General features: G+C 36.1%; 1 protein-coding gene across 16 annotated transcripts in view; it reads right to left on the bottom strand.

The window, feature by feature from the left end:
* TENM3 (teneurin transmembrane protein 3) overlaps nucleotides 1–26,443 on the bottom strand; it is a 699,726-nt gene that overhangs the window by 195,420 nt on the left and 477,863 nt on the right. For 14 of the 16 annotated variants that reach the window (XM_072406090.1, XM_072406089.1, XM_072406092.1 and 11 more), the window contains one exon: nucleotides 25,637–25,840. The exons of the other annotated variants lie outside the window; for them this stretch is intronic. In XM_072406090.1, the coding sequence (XP_072262191.1) occupies nucleotides 25,637–25,840 (204 nt within the window). The remainder of the gene's footprint in view (nucleotides 1–25,636; nucleotides 25,841–26,443) is intronic. 16 annotated transcript variants of the gene reach the window in all.

Below are 26,443 nucleotides of genomic sequence, written 5' to 3'. Positions count from 1 at the left end.
AGCATTAGATTCCTAAAAAATTGGAGATAGGATAATGCCCTATGTCACATGATAAAATATAAAACAAACATTATTGCACACATTATTGCCTTGCAAGGGAAAAAAAAAAAATCATCCTTTAACTGTCCACATATGTTTAAATGTAATAAGTCCCTGCATTGATGAAACCACAATCGTTGGTGCCAAACTCTACAAACTCATGGATTTAAAATTCTGAACCATAATGCCAAACACAGGAATAAAAAAAAGGACCAGTTATAATTTAAGAGAAGATTAATGGAGAAAAAAATGGGCCTGATTTAATAAAGCTCTCCAAGGCTGAGGTGGATACACTTTCATCAGTGAACCTGAGTGATCCAGCAAACCTGGAAAAAATCTTGTCCAGGATTTAAATAATGTGCTAGCAAATAGCAAATGACTTTGAAGTCCATTCCAGGTTTGCTGGATCACCCAGCTTCACTCGTGAAAGTTTATCCTCTTCAGCCTTGGAGCGCTTTAATAAATCAGGCCCAATGACTGTATGGTATGTAAGGTAAAGACAAGTCCCAGCCTGTGCAGGTTCCAATTACATGTTACTCATTTCTGATTCAGAGTACAATGGACCAGCCAACTGTCATGACACAATTGTTAATGACTTTAAGAAGCTTAGTCAGGGTTCAGAACACGGCATGGAAACAGAGCCAAGTAAATTATAATTATATTCCACTATAAATAGACACACAGTGTGAGCTGACAGTACCTATATTCCTGGCTTGTTATCCTTACCTCTGCACAATTTATAAAACACACCACATGACGTAGTAGAAAATGTGTCTCTCTAATACTATGATTGTGTTAAAAAAAAATTGTAATCATAAAAACACTTTTATCAGTGATGTTACGCTCAGTCTCATCTCTTTATCTGGTCAACATACATCATATTGCAGTAGAAAAATACATTTTGGAGGACACTTTGGGTCTGTAAACCTGACTGCTCAATTTCAAGTGGAACACATAAACAATTCTGTAAAATCTCTAACAGGCTTCATTTTTTGTGATCACTAGGAATATTTCCTATAACTTCCTGTCCTGGAGACACAGAGAGAAGGAAAGGGAGATCTGGAGCAGTACACATTACACCATAGGCTGCATTTTGCTGTCCTGTTTTGCAGTGTGCTGCATTTTCTACTGAGGTGCATTTGTACTGCTGTACCGCACACTATCCGATTGCGCCACTGGAGCTCTACTGAGGTGCATTTGAATTGCAGGCAAAGAAGGTGCCATGCAGTCTTTTCATGCTAAACAATGCATCTTTCATTTAAACACATATTAAGAGAGATATTCGATGAGATGCAAAAAAGTTTGACTTTTCTGAAAATCAAATACAAAATTAATGCAAACTTGAAACTTAGCCAATCAAACTTTGCAAGGTGCTCCATAATAATCACATTCACATTTCTACACTTAAGAAAAAACTTGTTGACATAAACCCTTGGATATGAATATTAAGACCAATTTGTAACCCCAAATGTGTCCCAAATAGTCTATGTAGAGCATTTACTGTTTTTGAAGAGAGTGGGTAGCGATTAGAAGGCAGTTTTTCAATACAATCAGCGCAACGGTTTCCATTGGAAGATTATTTTTTCTGATCATGTGACAGTACCAAATGTTAGGTTTGTTCCTATTTCAATCCTCATGACACATAGTACACATAGAGAGTGTAAAGTCTCTATTCAAAACACATACATCAATAAAGACAAGGCCGGGGATCTTACCCTATACCAAAAAAAAAAAAAATACTTTTTATTTTAAGAAACTCCTAAAAAAGGTTTCAAAGTATTCTTTCTGCTGTAACACATATGTGCATGCATACATATAAACAGATATTTATTATAAGTCTGCTAGACACATATTTTCCAATTATACAGGCTATTCTATATGATATACAGTAAAGTTAACACAAGACAGACTAAAGAAACCAACAGCATGAGAGTGAAGGAAAAACTGCATTTTAAATGACTTTTTCTAACCCTGCGGGATATTGTGACAAGTCAGAGAATGGCAGATGCCCCAATATTTACGTATATTAGTTTTGATTGAAAATGTTTTTTAGTCACACCACTAAGGAAATGGTAGACCATAATTTACTATATAAAAAACTGTAAAAATAAATCTGCCACTATTATAATAATGAAAACAAAATGGCTGATGAGATGTTAGTGCTGTACATGGAATTTTCAATTTCTGTGCACTTAATTTTCAAATCTTGACATGTCTCCTGAAGCAAGGAGACACACACACACACATTAGAAAACACAACTGGTTGGTTTTCCTTTGACTTTGATAAATTACATATGGAAGACCATAAAGGGTTCTATACAAAAGGAATTCTGGCAAGGCGGATGATTTCCAGCATACTAAAGCACAGCGGGCTTTTGTAAAATGCCACAAATTTACATTCAAGTGAAAACGAATCCGCCACAGTTGACAGGTGCCTAACCTGCTTCCACATATTAACACACACTCTGCACCAGGAATCCCAAGGTATCTAATTATTCATGTTCTTCCCAACTGCAAATAACAAACCCACCATATAGGCAGGAACGCATCATCATGGCCCAGGCAGATCGCGATGACACATTGTGGGTCAGGCCCAGCATTTAAAACACTTCAAAACTGTTTTACTCTTTAGGGCATCAGCTTAATAAAGAAGAATGTAGCTTACTGATGTGTTCTTTAAACAACAGCATTATTTTGTCAGTTTCCAGGTTTTTTTTTAAACTTTTCTTTCGCTCCTGTGGTAACATGGAGTTCATGCTGCAACTCTGATTTACATTTACATTTAAAGTGTTTTTGCATTATATAATAGGTTAGGGGTACAGCTGAAATTCATGAGGGTAACTGCTGAAGATAATTGTGGGGAAGAGAAAAATGTGCAAACATCATATAAATATGATTATAGGGGTCCACTTTTTTAAACTTATTTTTATTGAGTAACACCAGTATTCAGGACAAACAATGCAATTACAATATTAGGAGAAATTGACATATGTGTTACAGGTTGAGACAAACAAGTCAACAATGTGTTTGAGTATACAAAATGAGTAATTGTACATATTATTATTGCAGTTAGTTAACAATAAAGCCAGAAAAAGAAGAAAAAATAACAATATGAATAAATTGGTATTGTGATGATAGGGAGTCCACATTTTTCAAGTATGTTGCACATCAGACAAACTATAGAAAGGGATTAATATGCAGACATAAGGCCGTATAAATATGTAATAAAACTTTAATATTATTTTTTTCCCTGTTTTTATCCAAACTATTGGAGAAAGCAACTGAATGTCAACCATTCAAACACTGTTTGTTGTTGTTATAATCTGATGAGTGTGTTAAGTTTAAAAACTATAGGCTTTTACACTTGCATATATAATGTACTTGTTTTACAGACTTTTTGTCTGCATGACAACTGCCATGACAAATTTGCTCCCCGCAGAGTTGAACAAACTGCACAAACTCCATTAGCTAAATTACACTGCTCTCTGGTGAGGAAACTGGAGAAGATACAGAATAGAGCGAACTTTTATCTGTATTTATTTACAATACCACGTAGCTGGTGACAGGGCTTGTTTTTTTTTTTTTTTCTTTGGGGGGGGGGCAAATGGGCCAATTTCCCAGAGCCCTGACCTTCTCTAAATCTCAAACAGACAGAAAAGCAGGGGGTACGGGGTGCTGGAATGATGTACAATTGGGCCCTCACTTTATATTTGCTGAGAAGCCTATTTTGTCTAAATCTATCCTTGGTTGGTGATGCTGGTGTTAGTAAACATTCTGACAACAGATCCCCAGGTGATACTGTTCAGGGCAAAACATACTCTACACTTCCTACATGGAAGTCACGCTATAACTGAAACATTCCTGAGAGGTACAGTCTACTTCCCTTAGGAGACATGTCACACAAGCGACTGTGTGCTATGGGATAGCGTTCCACTCATCTCTTGGGTATTGCTCCTTAGATGTCCCCAACCACTGCAGACTCACGATTGCTAGCAAGAAGGAACCAATGTCACTGGCCTCAATGGCAAAAAAAGAATTGAAATAGAAACAGTGCAAAGCATTCCTGATGCCAACTCCTAGATCTGACACGGCCCTAACTATAAACCAAGGTTTTCTGCCGTCTGCCAGAAATAAGAAATCTCCAATAATATTTTCACCTCAAAACTTAATACAAATCTGCAAAGAATTAACACAAGCTTAAAGCAAACTTGTCACAATCCTGTGCAGGTTACACATAAGCATGGGATGAATAATATGCATAACTAGTCTAGACTTTCTAAAGCAGCGGTCACCAACTGGTGGTCCACGAGAAGATTTTGGTGGTCTACGGCTCTGGCCGGTGCACCCCCGAGTGGGGTCAGGAGGTCAGGATGTCCCCTGTGCAAATCCCAGGCTCAGGGAAGTGGGCGGGCTGTGTATCACGACACGACCCGCCCACTCTCCCATCGCAGGCTCAGACCTGCGATGCTAGAGTGGGCGGGGTTATGATATGATACAAGGATGGTCATCACTGACAATCTCAAATCTATAAAATCTGTGATTTTTAATCTGGATGGTTCAGGTTCTGCTAGACACATTAAACATAGTGAAAAATGACATGTTGGATTCCTAGAGAGGTCAGAAAATCACAGGCTGTCAGCACCTACAATATCATAGAATCTTCCAACAAATAAAAGACAGGTAATTAATTCCTAATGACAAGTCTGTAATACTCTCAGATATGACAAGTGATGACCCTATTACGCCTCTATGTGTTAATGATTTCCAGACAGGACAGTGTCTTACAGGACCAATGTGTTTGACAGAATATATTCACATGATGGGTAATGATGTCTCTTAGCCCAAAGGTGTGCTTTATATTTAAAATGAAATAATCGAGTTATAGTACATGGATGAACCTTCTCCGGGACACAGTTTACAGATTTTAAAGGCGGCCTGAAATATATATATATATATATATATATATATAAATAGTATTCTGTGTTTTTCTGTGCTACCAACATAGTAATGAATTGCAGATAATGAAGACACTTGACATGATTTCAATGCTTGTAATTGCTCCTCAATTGATGCATATAAGAATTATTAAAAAGTGAAGCTACAAACAGGTATCATAATACCATAATTTAAAAAAAAATCGTAATTTTAGTTTAATGTTAACAAAATGATCTATAAAGTGTGCAACACTAGCAACAACAGCAAAATATAAAACTCTGATATAAATCTTATTTTAAAAAAAAAATACGTTTTTTTTCTTAAGGTTTTGTACTCATGGACCATGCTCCGCTCAGCTATAAAAGCTCTCAGCTGGGGGGCCGACAGAGGAAGCAATGTTAATGATCAGGCCGGCAGCATCAAGTGCTGCCTGGATCCTGCCGGCAATGTTCCTGTCTGTTTGTCGAAGGACAAAGAAGCAAATGCTTAACTAACCACTCATGGGTACTGACCCATTTGAAACACATGCAGAGCGCCCCTTTTTGTAGTTGTATGGAGCCTAAAATTTCTGGAACATACTGAAAACCTCAAGCTATTGTAAAAATATACAGGTCTGCACCCTGCTTCTATTTCCAAAATAATTGTCAGGCTTGTTCTATAAGAAAGCACAAAAGGTAAAGACAAGCCAATCAGGTGTCAGTTCACTAGCTGCTTGGGCTTATGATTACTGCTCATCGTCATACATACCGCCACAGTTTAACAAGTCAGCTCTGAAATGTTTAAGTAAATAACTGTACGGAACAAATTATTACCGCATCCTTGCCTGGGGACTGGTCAAGGAACAGGAAAAAAATCCCCCTTCCAAATACATTTTCTCACTTCAGTTAAAGTGAATATTTGATTATGCATTTCCCTTTCTTCTTTACTTCCTTTCATCTTCTCTTTTTAAATTAAATCATTTTTTCTGCTTTGAATTGAGCACCTAGCTCCATACCCATGCTAATAAGAGAAAGCGAAGAACAGAAAGTCAGGTTTACCATGCCATAAGAGCTAACCTTGTGCTTGCAGCAAAGCACCAGGTAACCTACTGAGGGGTGGCTGTATAACTGCACATCCTGGAGTATTTCAATTTAATTAAAATATGTAGCTTTTTGAAACGCTCCCTAATCATGTTTTTCATAAAGCGTTACATTTATCGTTCCGGATCTCCTCAGCTGGATTGAATTCTTTCTCCTGAATATATTACTATTGTATTATGCAAAACTTGTAATAACCATGATCGAAAACAAACTTTGTTATACTTAGGAGTTCACCAAAGTATTCAGAGATTTGTAAGTTAATACAAATAGCCTATTACAACAACTATGCTATAATGTACAAATTAAATCTACCAATTATGTGAAGTCAGTGCTTCCAAACATGTGACTATAAAGAGACAAGTTCCACTTTGATTGATCTTCTGATGCAGGAGAGGCTTGGGACATTTTACACATCAAAGAACAATAATTTTTCTTATAGCCTAGGTAAAATAAAATCAGAACTAAATAACTGCACCTCCGCTTAAAGCAGTTGCTTGTACCAGGGTGACAATGATGCTACACCGCTCCTAAATTCAATGCATTGTTGCCACTTTTATGTGGTCACAAATAGTTCTGTCCATTAATTTCCAGAATGACAGCTGTGCCTGTTGCAGAAACCTTCCCAATGCAATGTGTACGGCCTGGGAGGGGGGCATGGGAAACACAAAAATGGAGCAAGGGGCTCAGTTAGGGAAGATAAAGTTTCTTGTTTACTTTATGAAGCTGGATTTAGGCTGGTTTAGCCTGACATTTAGGATCCTTTAGTTGTACTTATTGGTCTTCATAAAAAATTGCACCTTTACCTGGCATTGTTAAGATCTGTTTTTTTTTATTATTATTATTATTATTTGTAAAGTATTCGTGCATTGCAGGATCATAAGCATATTAAATAATTCCAAAATACCAGGAGCTTCCATACTTCTGAGTATCTGCTTTAATGAAACCCAAGTATTATCATTTTTTTTAATGAGTAGTAGAAACATTTGTTAGTTCCTGATACACCACCCTCGCTGGTTACAAACTGGCCATTTTATCATTAGTACGCATGTAAAAAAAAGTTCACCTGCATTGTGCAATTCAGAATATCTATTTTGTGGTCATAACTTCTAAAAAGCATTAAGCTATCATCAAGGCCCTTTTTTAAACCTGTGTTGAATGTTGAGAATTTTGTTTGCATCTGTAATGTAAAATTGAAGTTGACGTGAAGTTCAGTGAAGTTAAAATTTAAGTTTTCATTTAGATTCAAGTTTTTTTTATATAGGATATATTTGACCTATTATAATAAGTAGTTAAATACCTTCAAATGCATCAGATTACACAACCCATATTTTTAGTGCACATGACCCACAACATACAGTCGTATGACATGTCATATGCATCACTTTCCTGCTGCTGCTGTATTCTGACATTCAAAGGCTATGAATAATTCTATTTTCATGGTATATTTAATAAAGTATTGTGTTCTGCCTTAAAGTATAAACATATTTCAAAAAAAGTCTTGTAAATTGTTTCTAACTACCTCAAAAAATTTATCGTAACCCTATTTTGAACAGGAACCACTGAACTATAAAAGATTAACTGGGCTTTATTTATCATTTCCATGTTACATAACGAGTGTTTCATGTCATTTTTATCAAACACGTTTTTTGATTTTGCAATTTGGATATAGAAACACAAGGTATATAACAAATACATAAAAAAGGTATAAAAAATAAATAAATACTGCAAAGAAAACTAGGACTTCACATAAAGACATCACTAGGTCAAGTTTTAACAATAACTGTGCACATTAAGAAGAATGAAAATAAAAAAAATCAAGTAACTTTGTCTCACCTCCATCCACTCCTCTAGTTTATCCCTCTAATTAAAGAGCTACATTTCCAAGTCCAGATGTTAATGTTCCACTGGACACCTTTCGTTAAATTAGTTTACCAAATCTAGCCCGGACATCTGTCCACTTGATTTCCTAATGGCTTTCAGGTGGTAATTATGTTAATGAGAGCCAGCCTCTTTGGGATCAGGTACTAGATAAGGGCCGGGACTCTTGTAATGGTAAAAATGCAGATTTAGGGATTTCTTACTGAAAGCTTATGAGAAAATGAAAGATATCCCAATTATGTACTGCTTGCTGAATAGAAATGCCTGTTTTATTACTCTTTTGTAAATGTGCTACTTTATATTGTTGGGAGATAAATGCAGTCTCACACTAAGAACATAATGAGCGTTGATTTGTTTTACAATTACAGACCTAATTCACCCCCTGTATCACTGTAAGGGTATTTCACAGATACAATATCTTTGTGCCTTCACATTTTCATCACCTCGATCGCCATTGCCCGCTGTCAAGCCAGCAGTGAGTAAGAAATGGGTGAACTGCATGAGCCTATCAAAATTTGCAACTCTCCTGTCTGAAAACAATACATACCCAAGTTTCTTCAAAACCCCATGTTGAGTATCTCATCCTAACAGCAATTACGGGCAAGGTCCAGCTGCACACGGCTGATGGAAATGCTGAGGCCATTTAGAGAATTGGGAAGCCCTGTTCTATAAGGCATCCACTTGTGCTTTCTTAAGTGCCTGCACGGCAGGCCCTGGACAAAAGTTCTTCCTATTTGTAAGTTTGCAATATGCAATCAGCTAGTGCTGGGATAAAACTTTAAACACGCCAGGATAAATCCTGCAGTGCCCATCAGCTGATAAAAGTCAGTCTATATTTGTGCATTTCTCCCTCCATAGGTTTCTTCCAAAACTTTTTCTCTACAACTATAAACTATAGAACTGTAACACACGGTGTTCGATTTTCACTGCGCCATATTTTCTCACACTTACTCTTTTATTTTAATAACTGTACATGAATATACCCAAAATGACCTGGGGTTTTATTTTTCAAAAAGCTATCACACATAATAATCTTTTGCGACCAGTCAGAGCTCAGGTGTTTTAACATAGTCTCATTATATAAAGTCAACATGAGTTACTGCAACCAGTACATTCTACTTTGGGGTGCGTAAAGCATAATGCTGGCTATCAGAGGACAGCTAGAAGCTGTACATTTAGGATAAATGTTACTGTAGAACTTGGTTGTGTTATTTTATATTTTATTGGGCCATACATTGTATAATATAATTTTAGCTGGAATATAAAACATAGACTTCAGGTACTGTTAGGCATTTTCCTGTTGTGTAGGTGCAGGGCATTTTAGGAAATCTCACCAAAGATGAACCAGCTCTTTGACCATTTTAACATGAAAAAGCATCACAGAACACTGGATGAAACAACCATTCTTTTTTCTATGATAAAAAGGAATGATGTTTCAACAGTTGCAAAGCTTTTCATACATAAAGAAAAATATCTTCTGGTACATGTGTGTTTCCAATGTAACACTGTTCAGTTATCACAAACAATGATTAAAATGGTCACATAGCACAGGAAAATCTTTGTGTCTTGCCACAAATTTTCATGACATACACCTGTGTTAATCAAGGTATATTACGTCCTCTGTAAGAATTCTAGTAAAGCACAATCATACTCCGAGAGATAAAGCCATATTTGGCTATGAGCCCATAATATTACATCTACTGTATGTCTGGAATGCAATAATTTTGTATGGCCCATGATTAATCACAATACTTTACAATATGCGTTCCTATACTTAGGAAATCAAGGAATTGTCAGTATCTGTCTCCACCCAACCTTTCTCAATTGAAGAAGTGGAGTATTGTTCATCATCCGCTGGAGAAAAGAAATGAACATAAAGCAATATGTTTGTTTAGAAATCATCTGTGTTTTTCCATCAGCAAAAACGGTTATCAGCATACTTTTAGAAAAGTAAGCACTTTTAATGAAATGGGGAAGGAAAAAAAGAACAAAGAAAAAGAAAATATAGGTACCTAGTGACTAATAAGAGCTACCTCCTGTTAAAACCCATGCTGTGTGAGCATAATAAACTTCTACTGAAACGACATGATGTCTTGATTGTTGAGATTCTAATGCCAACATCTCCATTCCACAGTGTGCAAGCAACATGTGGTTTTAACATCGCTGGCTGTGACCAGGGGATGCCAGGTTTCCCCTGAATCCCACACTGTATTATTTCCTGTACGGTTCATGGTGCTAGTGAGTGATCAAAGGAACATTATCAGCTACTTGGCTTGCCTTCAGGGCCATTTCTGTCACAAGGTGGTGTAAAACTCCCTATGAGGCGTTAGAAAGGTGGCAACAAAAAGTTTTATATCTTTACCATTAACAATAGCAAGCTTAGTCCAACTTTCAATTAAATATGGCTAGGATAGTTTCATGCCACCAGGTTTCAAAATAACAAGGGTGAAAGAGCATAATGATTGGCATGAATATCACATTCTACAACCCCAAGGTTCGAATTATACAAAATATGCTCTGTGCATGGTGTTTATATGGTCTTCTTAGGTTTGGTTCAAAACCAGACATCCCCTGAACAAAACATCATTTGGTAATGGTTGAAATACGCAGTAATATAACAGTGTAGAGCAAATGAAGAAATGGGGTTCTAAAATGTAAAGGTGATCAACGATTACTAAACAGTATACTACACATAGAAAGGGGAGAATTTTAAGAGATAAGTTCGAACACCACTTGTGCCTTCACCATGACTCATATGCATGCAAACATTTGAAGATTATATAGACCAGCACACACATTCTATAAAGCAGAGATTCACTGCTGCCTAACCTAGCAGCATCTAAAAGTCAACAGGTTCAAGTCTAAGTAAGTGATTTAACTAGAAAGTCAAACCAGGATCAGCCAGCCTATAAACACGGCAGCTCTTGCATATCAATACACCCAGGTTCTGGTCACAGAATGAAAGACAGGGCCAGGGAACTCAAATGTGTAGACCATTAGTACATTTAGACTAGGTTCAGAACTTAGGTGGGAACAAGCCTTCCTGTGAGGCCCGTGGTGGCATCCTGTCAATCACTCAGCTCCATGCACCAGGTGAGCTTCTATGTGTCGCGTATCACCCAAGGAAGTAGTTTAGTGGTGTAGGAAGCAGTAACCACACCACAACCTCACCGCCAGTCTGAACATAGCTCTAGCATAGAAATTTTGGACTATTTTAATGCACCAGAGGGGAATAAATGAGTCCTCAAATATGTTGGTAACAGTTAGTATACATAAGATTTTACTCATACATTAATATATATATATATATATATATATATATATATAATAATGCCAGGTCCACTTTGACTGACTGAATAAAATGGATACCCGTTACAATACTATCACATGTTTTTTAGCTATTGGATAACCACCATTAAAAATGAATTACATTTGATGACATCACCAATACATCTCGGGAGAAAATGTGGGTGTTAAATAACATGCTTCAGCTCTAAAGCTGCTGACTATTTTTAAAAAAACACAATAAATCAATATGTGTTTTGGCTAGAAATGCTGCATTAACATCAAGATTGTGCTATTCCTATATCCTATGTGTAATTGCTGCCAACATATCAGGAACAGTTGCAGGGTGACACTAATTTTCGTATGGAACGTCTGACATCAATTTCCTGAATTCTAATGAATGTTGAGATAATTAGAAATCGATAAACTGGAACCAATGTGGAACTAATGTGCTGTCAAGCTGATTCCCTGTGCCAGGGAAGACTTTTGCTCCATTCATTCAAGGTAAATGAACTCTTCCAATGTTCACATCACTCTCAATATGGGTCAAATCTCCATTACAAATTGGCCAAATCCTATCAGGCTGATGCACAAAAGGTTGCTCTGTGTTTAGCACTTACTTTGGATTTCACATGGATTGCGAGACTTGTGGAGTTGGCACTAGGCTCATTTCTAGTTAAATCAGTTGACATCTGTTACTAATTAAACTAGATGAATAAACATACCAAAATTATAACAGTGTCAGATTAGTGAAAGCATCTCAGAAGACTTCTTTCACCCTATCACCTTGTTTACAGCACTAACTTCAAGCCAGTAGCTAAAATTTCCGGAAGCTGGAGGCAGACAGTTATGCAATAATCAGACCCAGTTAAGTTAAATATTTAGACCCCTTTACAGTAACAAACCCTTCAATGCTAGTCACATCAAAGGAAACATGTGATGAAATATTGAGGCTACCAATAAAGTCCCTAAAATGTATGTTGCCTGTAACTCAAGTTCTTCCAGGAGCCTTAGTTCTCTAAGTCACTAACACAGAAAAAATAAGAGGGCTGCCCCATTGTACAGGTTTCATTAAAGTGCCAAAATGTTCTTATACTCACTACTTGGCATCCTCAGGAATACACATGTATCAGATTGTTTCTAAACCTAGACTCTTCAACATTTCTGCTTCATCTTTATTCAGGTCTCAAAAATGTTTAGGATCTACTGATTGGACTTAAATACTGGTTTAAAGATAACAATAAGACAATCATGTGAATCCTGGTACCTGTGCAGTTTACAAATGTCTGACATAAATGACTCCCTCATCTGCATCCTCTAACTGTTTTAGTATTGCAAACGTGATCAGTGGGTTTGAACAAACATGGAATAAAGAATTTTATATGTCTGCAAAGTATTGATGACATTACCTCGGAATAGGAAAGCCACTTGACCAAAGATTATCACCTAGTGATAATGGGTGCTTTGGTTTTCTTTCTTTAATGAAATGTAGGAATGTAGACTTTTAAAGCTATGAAATGACAGGGTTTAGCCACAAAGATAAAAACAACTCTGTGTGATAGATTTCTCTGTGCTAGAACCTCCAACTTTGTCTTTTTCTCTGTGCAATGCTGCACTTGTTCAGTATTCCAGATCCTAGAAACTAATCCTGATAATAACAATTTATGCATATAGTTTAAATACATTTTCCATAATTGGTTAATATGCAAGCAACGGACCAGGATAGAAGTAGTACAAACAATGCAAATGTTAAATAAACAGGAACACAAACACTGAAATACTGTAATGCTTCCATTCACAGTCATTAACAAGTCAGATTATAAACAGATTTAAAAGCCTGCCAAAACTTTGAGTAAAAGCTTTTTTTCCCCAAACAATAGAAACCAAAGAGAAATTCGTCTTTTAACACTTCCCTGTTATTTTCCTAATAAGTGATTGTATAACCCAAAAGTGAGCTTTGGGGAATGCAGCATTCCTTGTAATTCAATGCCAATGTTAACTTCCCTGAATGCTGTTCTTCCAAATTCATACAGAAGATTGGCAAGGAGGCTCAATGGCAGGTTCCTGCTCCTGGTATATACTACATTGCACATAGTGGAAATGAGAACTGCGGTGCATTAATACATGACTAAAACGTGCATTATATTTTGTATTACCTATGTGCCTAACCTAACATTCCATAAAAGCAAAGGACCTCTTTTTGTAACAGCGCACTTCAAAGCATTTTCATACATTGTTGCACACCACAATGCATGTGAATGGCACCGCAAATGTGTGTTAGTGCACATTGTGGTATTTTGAAAGTGTAAGAAAAACATCAACATCTAACTTTTTGGCCTGGACTGAAAAACGCCTGCAAGGAGAAAACAAATACAGCCACCATTGATAATCTGCAATATATACCATTTTTGTCCTTGGATTTAGATATGCTTTAATCCCAACCCTTAACCTAACCTCTATTCAAAACCTAATGCTAAATGTTGTGTTACACTGATAACAGCAAAATGATCCACTCTGGCATCCGTTTTGCTAAACCTCCTTTCTGGATGTGTAGAGGTTAACTAAAGCAGATCAGCAATTCAAGCCTCTATAGTCTCTGTCTTCTTTACAAACACAGTATTGGGTTTTTCTTTCATAAATCAATAAAGACGATTTCAATGTCCAGAGCTGCACAAAAAACCCTCAGCAGGCAGTATTACTTCAGTTTAGTGTAGTGTGGAATATGCTGTAATTCTTCATACTTATTCAAATGATCGTAATAATTCTCCCAATTATGTCACCGCTATCCACTCTGCATAGTCAAGTATGTAATGCAATAAACCTATGCCTGAGCAGTCTGTTTGCCCCACAGCAAGTTCCAAGGAAAAACTCTCTTTAAAGGACTTGTCTCTTTGAAATGCACAAACTGGCGAAAAGCCAAGGGGAGCTGGTGCTTAAGCAACCACGACTGAGCAGTGACTGTGTGCATTTCAATCTCAGCCAACCGCAGTAAATGTTATTGGAGTTTTTGTGCTGTAAAATTGCTGCTTTCATGCCCAGTGCATCTGACAATAGGAATCCTGGGTCTAGTGAGAGCAAGAGGGAGCCTGATGTGTCTTCTAGGCAGTTTGCTGCATCCTTTCAGAATTACCATTGCTACTTCAGTGTGCTTCTAATGGCTTGGTGACAGCATGAGTCATGTCACTGATGCATCCAGACAAAGATACTCGGCAAATGCAGAAGGGGAAAAATGGAGACGAATAATGTTCGCAAAAATCACGTATAGCTCCCTGTTTATAGACAATAGCTTCCCAAAAAAAAATGTGGTGTCCTGCTGAGCAATCATATAAAGCATTATTGAGCACAAGCGACAGGGCTCAGCAGACTACAGTACATCTGAAGCCCAGGACTGATCAAATGGTGGTACAACATTCATGAAACGGTAAAACATTACAGACATGTAAAGGGAAGTGGACGGCTGCACCTGAGAATTCAAACTTTAATGCAATGTGCAACGTCAATTATTTATGCACTTCCGCTTGCAGTCTGATACCTTGGAAGCAGATTCATTTGGTAGAAGAGGGTAAAGTTGCTTGTTCTACATATATGTGTTGGAGTTTTGATTACATACCTGCCTGATATGCTAGCTGATAGATTGGAGAACATCATTTTGAGGAACTTATGATTTTTCCACATATGACACATTATACATTTTCTTTCTAAGCAACATGCATACTTAACACCCATACTTCTATTGCTATTTATTGGAGAAGCAACTTCCACAGAGTAAGAACATCTCTAATGAGTGGGGTTCACAGCTCTCTAGTTGAGTTGATATATAGTATATAAAGCTCAATATCTTTTTCTGTATATGGGTCACAAACTCTGTATTACTAATAAAAATAGGGGCAAATGTGCCAATCCACTTAATAACTTGAATCTTGATTCATGTAAAGTGTTAATTAATAGAAGTCTCTCTTTTTAATAGTTTGTATTTTTAACAACGTGTTCAATTTAAAATGATCTTTGATGATTATTCTGGTTTTTCATTTATCATTCGTGCCAAGAATTAAATTTTGGAGGGTAAAGTGTAAGCGCAAAAGTGGTATCATTTTTAAAAGTATGATATGATACTTTAACTGGACACTCAACACTCTCAATCTTTTCCATATTTAAATTGGATTATGCATTAAACTTGTTATTGAATAAAATCACTGAAACACTGGACATGGCTATGTCTGCATGTACAGGGACAGGATGGAAGGGGTAAATTATTTCAGAAAACAGGATTTGTGCAGGGATTCTAGAAAACTCCTTTGCACTTTTTCCCAAGACTAGCGATTTGGAGAAAATATACCCAGCTGTGCTCCTCTCAACCAATCCCAGAAGATTAGCTTTTGTATGAAAACCCCTCAGGTGTCAGCCTTTGACCTAGATGGTGTGTTCTATAGATCTGTCCTAATTTTGTGTTACCATCATGACTGCAGCAGAACAAATAAAATAGCAGTTCTCTTCTAGTGATAGCAGTGCACCAGGGCTTGGGAAGTGCCCAGACAACCTATTTGATGCCCCCTGGGAAGAATAAATAAAATGTTCAATCTCTTAGTGCCAGATAATAGATGACACATGAAAAACTTTTACAGTTGGCTCTCTTTTACACCATGTCCTGAGAAAATCAGCCTTACTAATTTGCCACCAGTAGAAAAGACCCTAACAAAGGTAAAATAGCAAAAAGCCTTATATTGTGATTATTCAATTGACAACCAAACAGGTGCTTCTGCCACCTTAATATTGAGGTGATAGCCAAAGAATTTCTTATTCCTTATATATAGTCTAGAGGAAATAGGGAGATACTAACGTATTTAAACAATAAAATGCCTGTATGTGCGGACATAGCTTTACAATTGACATTCTCCCTTTTAAAAGCTGATTGAAATAAAAGTTAAAAAAAAAATGGTTGTTTGTTTATAAATTTAGAGCTGAAAGGCAGGAAGCAGTTTACACAAAAGTCTAATAAAGACCAGTGATATAGCAGAGAAATGGGAAGCGGAATTATTTCAAGCATGATCAGACAAAACCAAACAGATACATCATGTCTAAGCATTTTCAGTGTGCATGCAGTCCTTTATTTATGAAAAGGCCATAGTATACAGTCACAATACTCCAAAGAAAGATATTTCCTGGTTCATGGTAACATATTCTTTCCTGTCAGACTAACAGTAAGAAATAGATCAGATGTATTACTAGTAAATGAGATTTACAGAGTACCACGTGCTACAAAGTGCTGTAGTTATATAGGTGACACAAGAAAAATAGCCTCAAGGGCCCAGAAGCGAAATCTAATGTTCTGTTCACAATTAGTGCTTTTATGTAAATTTACTACTAAAAGTATCCACTGTTAATTCTTATTGCAAAATATAATCTCCGTCTTCTATCCCCATGAGATTGTGTTCGAATTGGAAATTAAACTAAAAATGATTTGGGCGGACAGACATAAAACCAATGCAGTGCGGTAATAACATGCGGTACAGAGCATTATGTAATTTTTATTGTGCAATTATAATGTCAGCCTACTAAAAAAATTCCCAAGCGGAGAGGAGGTGCTGCCTGAGGAGCCATAGCAGGCCTCTTAGGGATAGATAAGATTAATGGCATTGTATTTCTAGAGCATGAAAAGAAGTAACTTGAGACTTCTAGTTTGTTATAGCTGCTGTCAGATATATCTAAAAATACTTGTCATCTAATATCGAAGTGTTCTGCCATGTTTTGGGTTTTTTTAAGACTGACTTTTTTAAGCAACACAAGCTCCGTAGAACATTTGACATTTCACTGGGAATTAATAAATTCAATGGCAGTTATTAAACTGGCAGTGCCGCACTTGGGGTTGAAATGCCATGGCTGTGTTAAATATTGATTTTGAGTTGCAGATAACCTGTAGGAAGAGCAAAATATAAATTTAGAAAGCTTGGCAGGGAAAAAAAAACATTATTCTGGATCTACTACAATCAATATATGGTTTCAGAATCATATGGAAAGAAGGTAGAATTTGTACTACCATTTATTAAAATAAATGCTAAAACATTGAAGCTAACATCTCGTTGGTTGTTCTTCTTTAATCCATTTTTAAGTCTCAATCAAAGGTCCTTTAGCTTGAAGAGCAAAAAAAATAACATTTTAACAATATTCATGATTTTAGGACATCATGATGTCTACTTCAATTTATTTGTTTGTCTTTGTAGTTGTGACCAGGTTTAGCTAAGGAATGTGGTCCTTGACCTTCTTCTCCCTTTAATCCTTATTTACAGCTATTCAGTTTTGGAATTCCAAGGCTGGTAGAAGGAGGAGAGCATACAATGGAAACCTAGAAAACTGCAGATAGAAGAAGCAGTTCCAAGCTTTTTTTAAAAAAAATCCATTGTCATGTTATCTTATACAGTAACACAGAAACCTTCCTCTGTATTCAATATAGCACCTAGGGTTAGGAGAAGGGGATACCTTTTATTTACTATATTAATCTGGGAGACTAATATAGATAAACTGTACAATGTATAGTTGCTGTTGTCTATTACATATACATTCTTTGCAATATAAATGCAATTTATTTTTTGTTTCATTTAGAATACTCGCTCTATGCTCTGATAAATTTTAACCCCACCATGCATGGAAAAGGTACATAAAGTGTAAGCAGTATGCTTCTACTTCCAGTTCTGTAAATGGTTAAATTTTCTAAGCTTGCAAAAACACCTTAAAACCTGCTAATAACTACTAAAGACAAAAAATTAAATATATTTGCTGATGTACAGTATTTCCATCTAACAAGCAAAAATCTGTTGTTTCTTACACCATACAATTCCAAGGAATTTCAGCTGTAACTCTGGAATTTCTATCACTTACTTCGATATCACTTCTCAAACTATATTTTCCCCCATCAGTGTGAAAAGATAATTAAAATGTATTTTGCATAACATCTGGAGACGTTTTTTTCTCATATTTGTGTAGAGGAAAAGTGAACATGATTTGAAGAATATAATGGATAGACATCTAACATTTACTTTTTAATAAACACTTTGTAATAAAACGATTACTTAGGTTTGTGATGATACAGAATAGAAATAGACTATAAAAGTATAGCACTTACACAAAGTAAACATTTTCTTGGTGAGTATAAAACATACGCATGAATGCTTTTAGCCTTAGCTCTGGATATTTTTTTCTGAACTTACACATAAAAAGAACTAAAGTTCTTCATCTGTATGGACACTTAGTAATGTGTTTTTATTTCTTGACAGGCCCAGGACACATATCCTTGCAGCATATACACTATATGAATCTTGTTTGATGTGCTATGCCAGAATTGTGGGGAGGCTGCGGGTGAAAAGACAGAAGAATGGTTTGTGCCTTGTTACTACCGCTAAACAAAATGTGATGTTATTGATAGGATGTGGCAGTGGAAATTTGTCCAGTTGTGGAAACCCTACTGCCAAAGGTTTGCTAATGGCCAATGCTAATGTAAGTACTTAAGGTACCACACATGTTATTCAATGGAAACAGTTAAGCCAATGTTTTAAAAATGTAAAACTACAATGTGATAATAATAAATAAATACAATAAATAAAGTTTTCAGTTTCTGCCTTGCATGAGCCTAAGAGTCATAGGATTTGTATCTGGACTGAATTACTGGTGCCATCACCCAGTGGAAACACATGTTTTTGCAATGACAGTAGTAGGGGTTTTGCCCTAATGCCTTTCTGCTCCCAACTCCGGGTTGGGGCTTGTGTCACAGGCGCTAATGTCAGACGGAGCATTCTGCCACTATCAACAGAGCCATAGAAAGGAGGCATCTGCTTACCCAATTTCATAGAAACTAGCAGAAGGACTTTTAATGATCAAAATGGGTAATCTTGACACTGGTGACAATTTGCCACCATGTACATAGCCTATTGTGTTATACCAGTTGAATTTATAGGGGCAAATAACTGTGGCAAATTGGTCAGAAAAGAAAAATCAGGGCACTCCAAATTGCTTTTCCTGTTTATTAAACAGATGCAGAATCACTTGCACTGAAACTCAATAAAGGGTACAGCTTTTAGACTAATGATAATGTTGATATATATAGTGACATGTCTGGAATTTAATAATGCAGATTGTAAAATTACCGAAGGATCCATTTTAAAGGAGAACTGAACTGACTTGTATAATGTTTAGGTATGAGCACATGATAGTTCTTTTATTAGTCTTACCCAAGTAACTGCACTGAATATATTAAACTCCTTTATGTAGATGAAGCGTATTCTCTATTAGAAAAAAAAACTAATTTCCCTTTTCAGGCCTGAAATCATATGGTAAACAACCAAACAAACCATGAAACTGAAAATCCTTTTCATATGGTACTGCAGATGACCTCCAATATTACCAATTCATATATTAATTTAAGCATAGTCCTTATGTTAACAATGTCAATGTTTTTTGAGGATCTGAGCAGCTAAATGCACAGACACCATGTAACAGGCAATATACAATTCTATTTGCTGCATGTCTGTGTGCTGAAAGCCATTTATAGAAGAAGAGAATTTAAACTGAACAGCATAATACAATAAAATTGTATTCCAATTGTGTGCTGTGATCAGGTCACGCTCTGTTTCCTAGTATCTGACATCGGGGCTTAGATAAGTAGCTGCATCCCTGAAATTATTATTCTTACAGCAATGCATGGTACATTTACAGTCTATAACTTTGTTGCACAGAATAAGTAGATGTCCTCCCTAGTCAATACAGATTTCATGTAACTGCTATATTTATTTTCTGTCAATGCGGCTTTGAAATATTTTAACATCTAGAATTACCTATAATGTTTTTATATTAGGGAAAAGTGTAACTCCTACAGCAATTTATGACAAATATCCCCAGTACTTCCCCTGCCAATGGCTGCATCTGATGGCACTATCTTTGTTCCAGCATCCTCCAGGTTTACATCTACTTTGTGGAGTTAATCTGCTAATCTCTCAAAGATAACACAATCATATAAACTTTGACCGCTATGCATTTTCTAGGTGTGTTGACAAATGTCATACACAAATCAGCTTTCACTTCAGCCTCTAATTTTATGGGCTGTTACAAAGTTACACATCTGCAGAAGAGGTTTTTCCTTTTAGCTGCATTTTGTGATATATGTAGACTAAAGATACTAAAACTGATTATTATTTATTTTGATTAATATTTTCAGCATTTGAACAGTAAAGAAAACATATCTGAGCCATTCCTAACTCTTTCTCAAAATGTTAGCTGCCTGGCTGCCTTTCATTTCATTCCTTTCTATGTCATTGACCCCCATCCAAGGACAAAGCAAGTGAAGCCATAATCTCAGAGACTCAAAATACTGCAACCAGAGGGTCAGAATACCAACCAAACAATAAGCATTCTAAAAACAGGGATCAGATATGACAACCTATTTCATAACAAATTTCCTCTTAAAGGACCTTGATAAAGATTCCAAAGCAAAATGCTGAAATGAAAAAAAAGTTCTACCACACAATATATATTTTTTTATTAAATGAAACGTGTGCTACATATATTCCTTTTAGTCTTTAAAGCGCTTTAAGGGACAAGGTATAATACTCTCCCTCCAACTTATTCATACAAATGCTGCATCGCCTTCTACGACCACTAATAAAACAATACATTAATAGAAGATTTTATAGCTTGCACTGTCAGGCAATTATTTGCAATAGTGTGTGGAATACGGTGCTGTGTCTTTGGGTCCAAGTCTATCTCCATACAAACTATAAAATGTTACAACTTTAATCAAGGCTATAGGGGCAGGAGACACCTTCAGGTCAGTGGATGTGCAATGCATATCATGTGTAGCACAAGGAAAGCAATATAATGAATACAATTTCAGGCATTTTCAAATCTAAAGAAGAGGAAATGTATCATTACATCCATGGTACTCTGTAAACTTTATATTCATAAGCTCCTGGGAGCTAACCTTCTCTCTTCATCAGATCTGAAAGGATTTCTAAAGCCTGGCAATGCTGATATATATTCTGAGCAGTATTTGATTTGGGGAACAGGTTGCCGGCAATATGCTGCATTGCAAAGCATTTCAAAGAACTGTCGTGTCTATAGCCAGGAAACAGTGGGTTTAAAAAAAAATAATAATATATTGATATATTTCTGTTTCATTGTATTAACTACCACCTGTTCCTTTTATATTGCACAGCAATGTGAAAAATGCCAAACACACTGTTCAGCTTTCTCAAAGTCTCTGAATTTCCTACACAAAGAAGAAATGCCTTGAACCCATATAAGGGACGACCTTTGTCAAAAACAAATGTGTACTAATAACACCATAAAGAAAAACTATATTATCATTAGTAAAATAACACAAAGAGGAATATTAAAACAAGCCCAGACAAACAGGCAAGGCTGGCCTTTGTCTCAACCTAAATGAGCCTATTGGTACTCTCAGAATGTGATAAACACTACCCAGCCTCTGATTTTTTTGTAAGAAAATGCCAAGTTGTATGCCTCATCAATACTGCAGATCAGCACTGTTGTCATTAAAGAACTGCTATTGCACCAGCACGTTTAGTTTCACCAAATCCCAAAATATGCGCAGGACTGGCTTTTAGAGTAGAGTTTGATTTAGTTGATTTAGAGTAGCCAAAATCAATGTTTTAACAGCAAAAACAATAGTTCTACATCAGTATGTTTTTAACTATTCATATGTTATGGGACAGGCCTGTTTATGTTCTAAAACACGAGACAGCAAATTCAGCTTGGTGTATGTAATTGCTTCTTTCAGCATTTATATACTATATATATAGTTCCTGTGTTGTCAGGTCAGTGTTGGTATTATCCCTTAAACAAAACAACATAAAAAAAAGATTCTTAAGCACAAAAAAACTAAATGTAATAGAACAGGTTACAATCTAAAACATGTGCATGACAAGATGGCACATATAAACACAAAGAAAGTCTGCCTATGTAAATCACAACTTTTCCTAATAAAGCTAACATTGGTCCATCCCTTCTACCGCCTAAGTAAGACACTATATTGGTCCTTTAAAGTGAAGGAAGGCATACATTACATAATAGAAGGATTGAAAAGTGCAAGGGGCCATGGCCGTGCTAAAATTTAACATTTATATCATTATATAAATTTGTACTTCCTTAATCTCTGGAGTTACTCACTCATACTGTATAGATAGGTTGCTGACTGGCTGCTCGCTGGTATCAGACAAAGTCAAAAGAAGTCACAAAAACAGATACTCAGATACTAAACTTTGGCTTTTTTTCTATTTCCATAATAGCAATTGCTCCTTGTATCTAAATGTAACGTCACAGCAGGAACCAAAGCTTGACTGTGCATCTCAGTGAACTCCAAAACTGCTCAGACAATTTGGGGGTTGATTTACTAAATTAATGTAATTGTTTACTCACCAAGGTGAACTACCACCCTGCAAGGGAGAATTCACTTACCTTAGTAAATGGGATTATAGTTTACATTGCAAAAAATACCCTATCACCTGCAAGGAAATCTATAATAACAGATTTTCCCTGGCATGTGATTAGAAGGTCAACATTAGCAAAACTTTGCCTCATTTTCTCAATAAAGTGAAAAATTGCTTACAAGGGAACAACTTTCATACTTTAAGTAAATCAACCCCGTTCACTTTATTCCTTAGCACTACAAGTATGGATGCCACCATAGAGAAGGAAGGCAGAAAATATCATCCCATTAACAGTAGAGGTTAATGGTATTTCTGTGTAAGAATCATACAATACAATAGTGTAAACAATTATACCATACCATTGGTTTGCAATGCACACATATAAACATATATATATATATATATATATATATATATATATATATATATATATATAAAAGGTTTATGGCTTTACCAGGGCTTGAAAAAAAAATCCAACTTTGTTTTACCTAACTGATCATCAGCAGCATGAATTTAATGAACGTACGTTTAAACCTGCATTACAACACCACATTCCTGCTCTACAAATGACAGATCTTTAACCAGCAGAAAATCTGGTGTAATGCCAAGTAATTTGGTATGTTTCGAATAGATATATTCAAGAACTGTGTTAAACCATGCACAGATTTTTCTAACTCCCGGGTAAAATGTTGTATTGGTATATTAGGTTATGTAACATTGATTTGGTGTTTTATTATGGTATTACGCCATTATGTGTTATAATGGTGTACCGGTATATTATGTTTCTCTAGAATACTTTTATTACATTGTACGTCATTGTTATGCTGTTACATCTAGTCGGTTCTGCTTTATGTAATTTTGCACTTCACTGATTTCATAAGTAAAATGCAGTTTACAAGGAAATAAACCCATCAATGGAATGTGACCTTAGTTTAATTTAAACACGGCTTCAAAAAATTGTTGAAGAAGTTATTGGATGACATCGTTGCCACTCGCCCCATTTCAAGCAAAACATAAAACTTTCCAGATTCCACAAAGGTTAAGGTCTAGCTGTTGTAATTCTGTATCTGTATTCAGTGGAATTCATTTAGCTAAGTAAAGTGCATTGTAATTTCACAGAAATAAGTCTCTGCTTTTCCAGGATTCAGATTTTGATTTATTAAATTACATTAAAACAAGTAAATCGCTGACTGCAAACACTCACAATGGATTCTCACACTGAACTCATGTTTGTTTCAGATATTCACTTGTGTATACAAATTACATTTCTATTTGTTAGATTTGTCATTACAGGACTGGATGTTTGAAGTGGACACAGGTTGAAGTGGACACAGGTTGAAATGGACACTTCGATCATCATCTTCACCTTGTGTGCACCTATCCTCACCTATGTATGCACATTAGAACAATTATTCTACTATTACAGTACAGCTATAAATTCCCTAGAGCCAGTATGAATACTGTCTGAGGTTTCTGTGCATGATTGCTGAACAATATAAATGAAACCTAATAAATCCGCACAGACAGATCTTATAGATTAACATTGTTGTCCAGTCATGGATCATTGTGATTATTTTGTCAGGGCACCTAATGAGCTGTAACTCTGTTCTTTGACAGACAAGCTGATAGACAGCTCTGTAACTTGCTATAGCACCATATCTGTCAAAGTTACATGTCTCTGTGGCAGGATGCCAGGGGGTAAGGGTAAGTCCACAGCTGCTTAGCTCGGGGCTAAATTTAATTTCTGTGGCATTATGGGCAAACAAATGTGCATTGAAAGCCGGTGAAGCAGCTGCTAAAGGTGGCATGTTTTTTTATGCTGCTTAATCACATATGTGCTTGGAACAGTGCTGGAATCAAACTTTTGATTAAAGTGATCCTGTTCTGCAACAACCAAATATAATTGCAGTAGAGTTATCCTACTCTGCAGCAATAATCAATGAAATGGTATGCCTCCGTCCTAATCTGTTACTTCTGAAACAATAGGATCACTACCATGAGAGATACACAATTGCAACCCTACTTATAATAAACAAAAAAAAAAAACTAATTGCCTGGCTGTTTTAAGCTTTTACTCCTAACTAAATAATGATACAGTGAGGTCAGGGGATATCCCCCGATCCACAAACTTTTCTGGGCAAGCCCATTGGGCACAAATGAAGCAGTCAACAGCCAGGTAATTTACATCATCAGAAGTAGGTTGGTGTTAAAAGATACACACTTTTTCTATCTTGCCTTCACCTCCCTGAGTTAAACTAATCCTCTTGCTTCATGCTTGCCTAATTATTGATACAATGTTTACATCATGTTGCTTGCCTTAACTACCCAAATTCTGAATGTTCTCAGTACAACCCCACAGATCTCTATAACGTAGCCTTCTATGAGACTCCTGTCTCAGAAAAGCTGCTATAGAAATATAATGGGATCTAGCTGTAGGATGTAAATAATGCAGAGCTTCTAAAGGGGAAAGTTGGTTGGTTGAGCTCTGGTTAGTAGATGCAAAATGGTAAGTTGGTAAAGCAAAATGGCAAATGTGTTTTTTTTATTATTATTAATAATATTGTTATTATTATTATTATTATTATTATTATTATTATTATTATTATTATTAATAATGATAATAATAATAAAAAACATGATTTATATAGTTCCAACATACGCAGCATTGTACATTAAATAGTTTGATTTGAGTTTGACTTGAGTTAAATTTTACTTTACTCAATTACTAAATATAATTTCTTGATACTTGGCTCAACTTGAGTGTGACCCAATATTTTTAAATGGATAATGGGTTGTACATGTAAATTCTGGCTGACCTTTTTGTGGTCAAGAAGTTAAGAGGTAATACAGGATAATGCACACACTATATATACGTATAGACGCACACATGAGATATATTGTATATAAACAGTAAGAAAAAGAAGTTTCAATAAAACAATGCATCAATGATTTTAGAGCAGAACTATGGACAAGGTGTCCTACGCTTACCATGACACGGGACACTCTCTGATAGAAAGCTTGGATGCACCAAATGTGTGCTGGCACTGAACTCGTCATCAGAGTCCTGAACTGACTGCTTGGCACTAGCACTTAAAAACCACCTCTGCTTGTCATGGAGATGGGGAGATGAAGAAGGGGAATGTAAATGTTCAATTACGGAAGGACTAGAAGATGAGGATGGCATGGGAGAACCTAAGGACAGAAATAACCAAAATGTAAAAACAAGCCATGGAGTCATGCATTGATACGACAAGGAGAAAAATATGAGAAAACAATTGGAAGTAAACAAAATAGAAATATAATAAGCAAAATAACATGCTATTGATATCAATGATGGTAACCATTTTAAACCACAAATAAATCCCTTTTCTGTTTTGACTGTTGCCAAAACTGGCCATTATAAGGCAACTGTGTAGGAGGAAAAAATGTGTCACTTTGTCTAAAAATTTGCATAGTTGTTATTACATTTAAATGTATACAGTTGCCTGAGCAAATAATTTTGTGAACCTGTCTCTTACCTGGAGATCACGGAAGTAAAAGCTCTTCCTGTTCTTAGGATGGCAAACGCTAAGCTGATCCCTTGCAATTAGCAGCAGTATTCTCAGCACGTCACATGTATTCCTCAGTAAAGAAACCCAACGTCCATCTGAAGAGGCAGGCTGACAATGTTGCTACTAATTATAAGGTAGTGCTTTCTGTTACATACCTCCAATGATCCCCGATTTGGAGGAACTGTCAATCTTTATTCTTCATAAACACCTCCATTAATATAATGTATTATTTACCTATTGAAGT

This window comes from Pyxicephalus adspersus, chromosome 3 (assembly GCF_032062135.1).
Source record: "Pyxicephalus adspersus chromosome 3, UCB_Pads_2.0, whole genome shotgun sequence".
NCBI lineage: Eukaryota > Metazoa > Chordata > Amphibia > Anura > Pyxicephalidae > Pyxicephalus > Pyxicephalus adspersus.
This window is presented reverse-complemented; position numbering and strand designations above follow the sequence as displayed.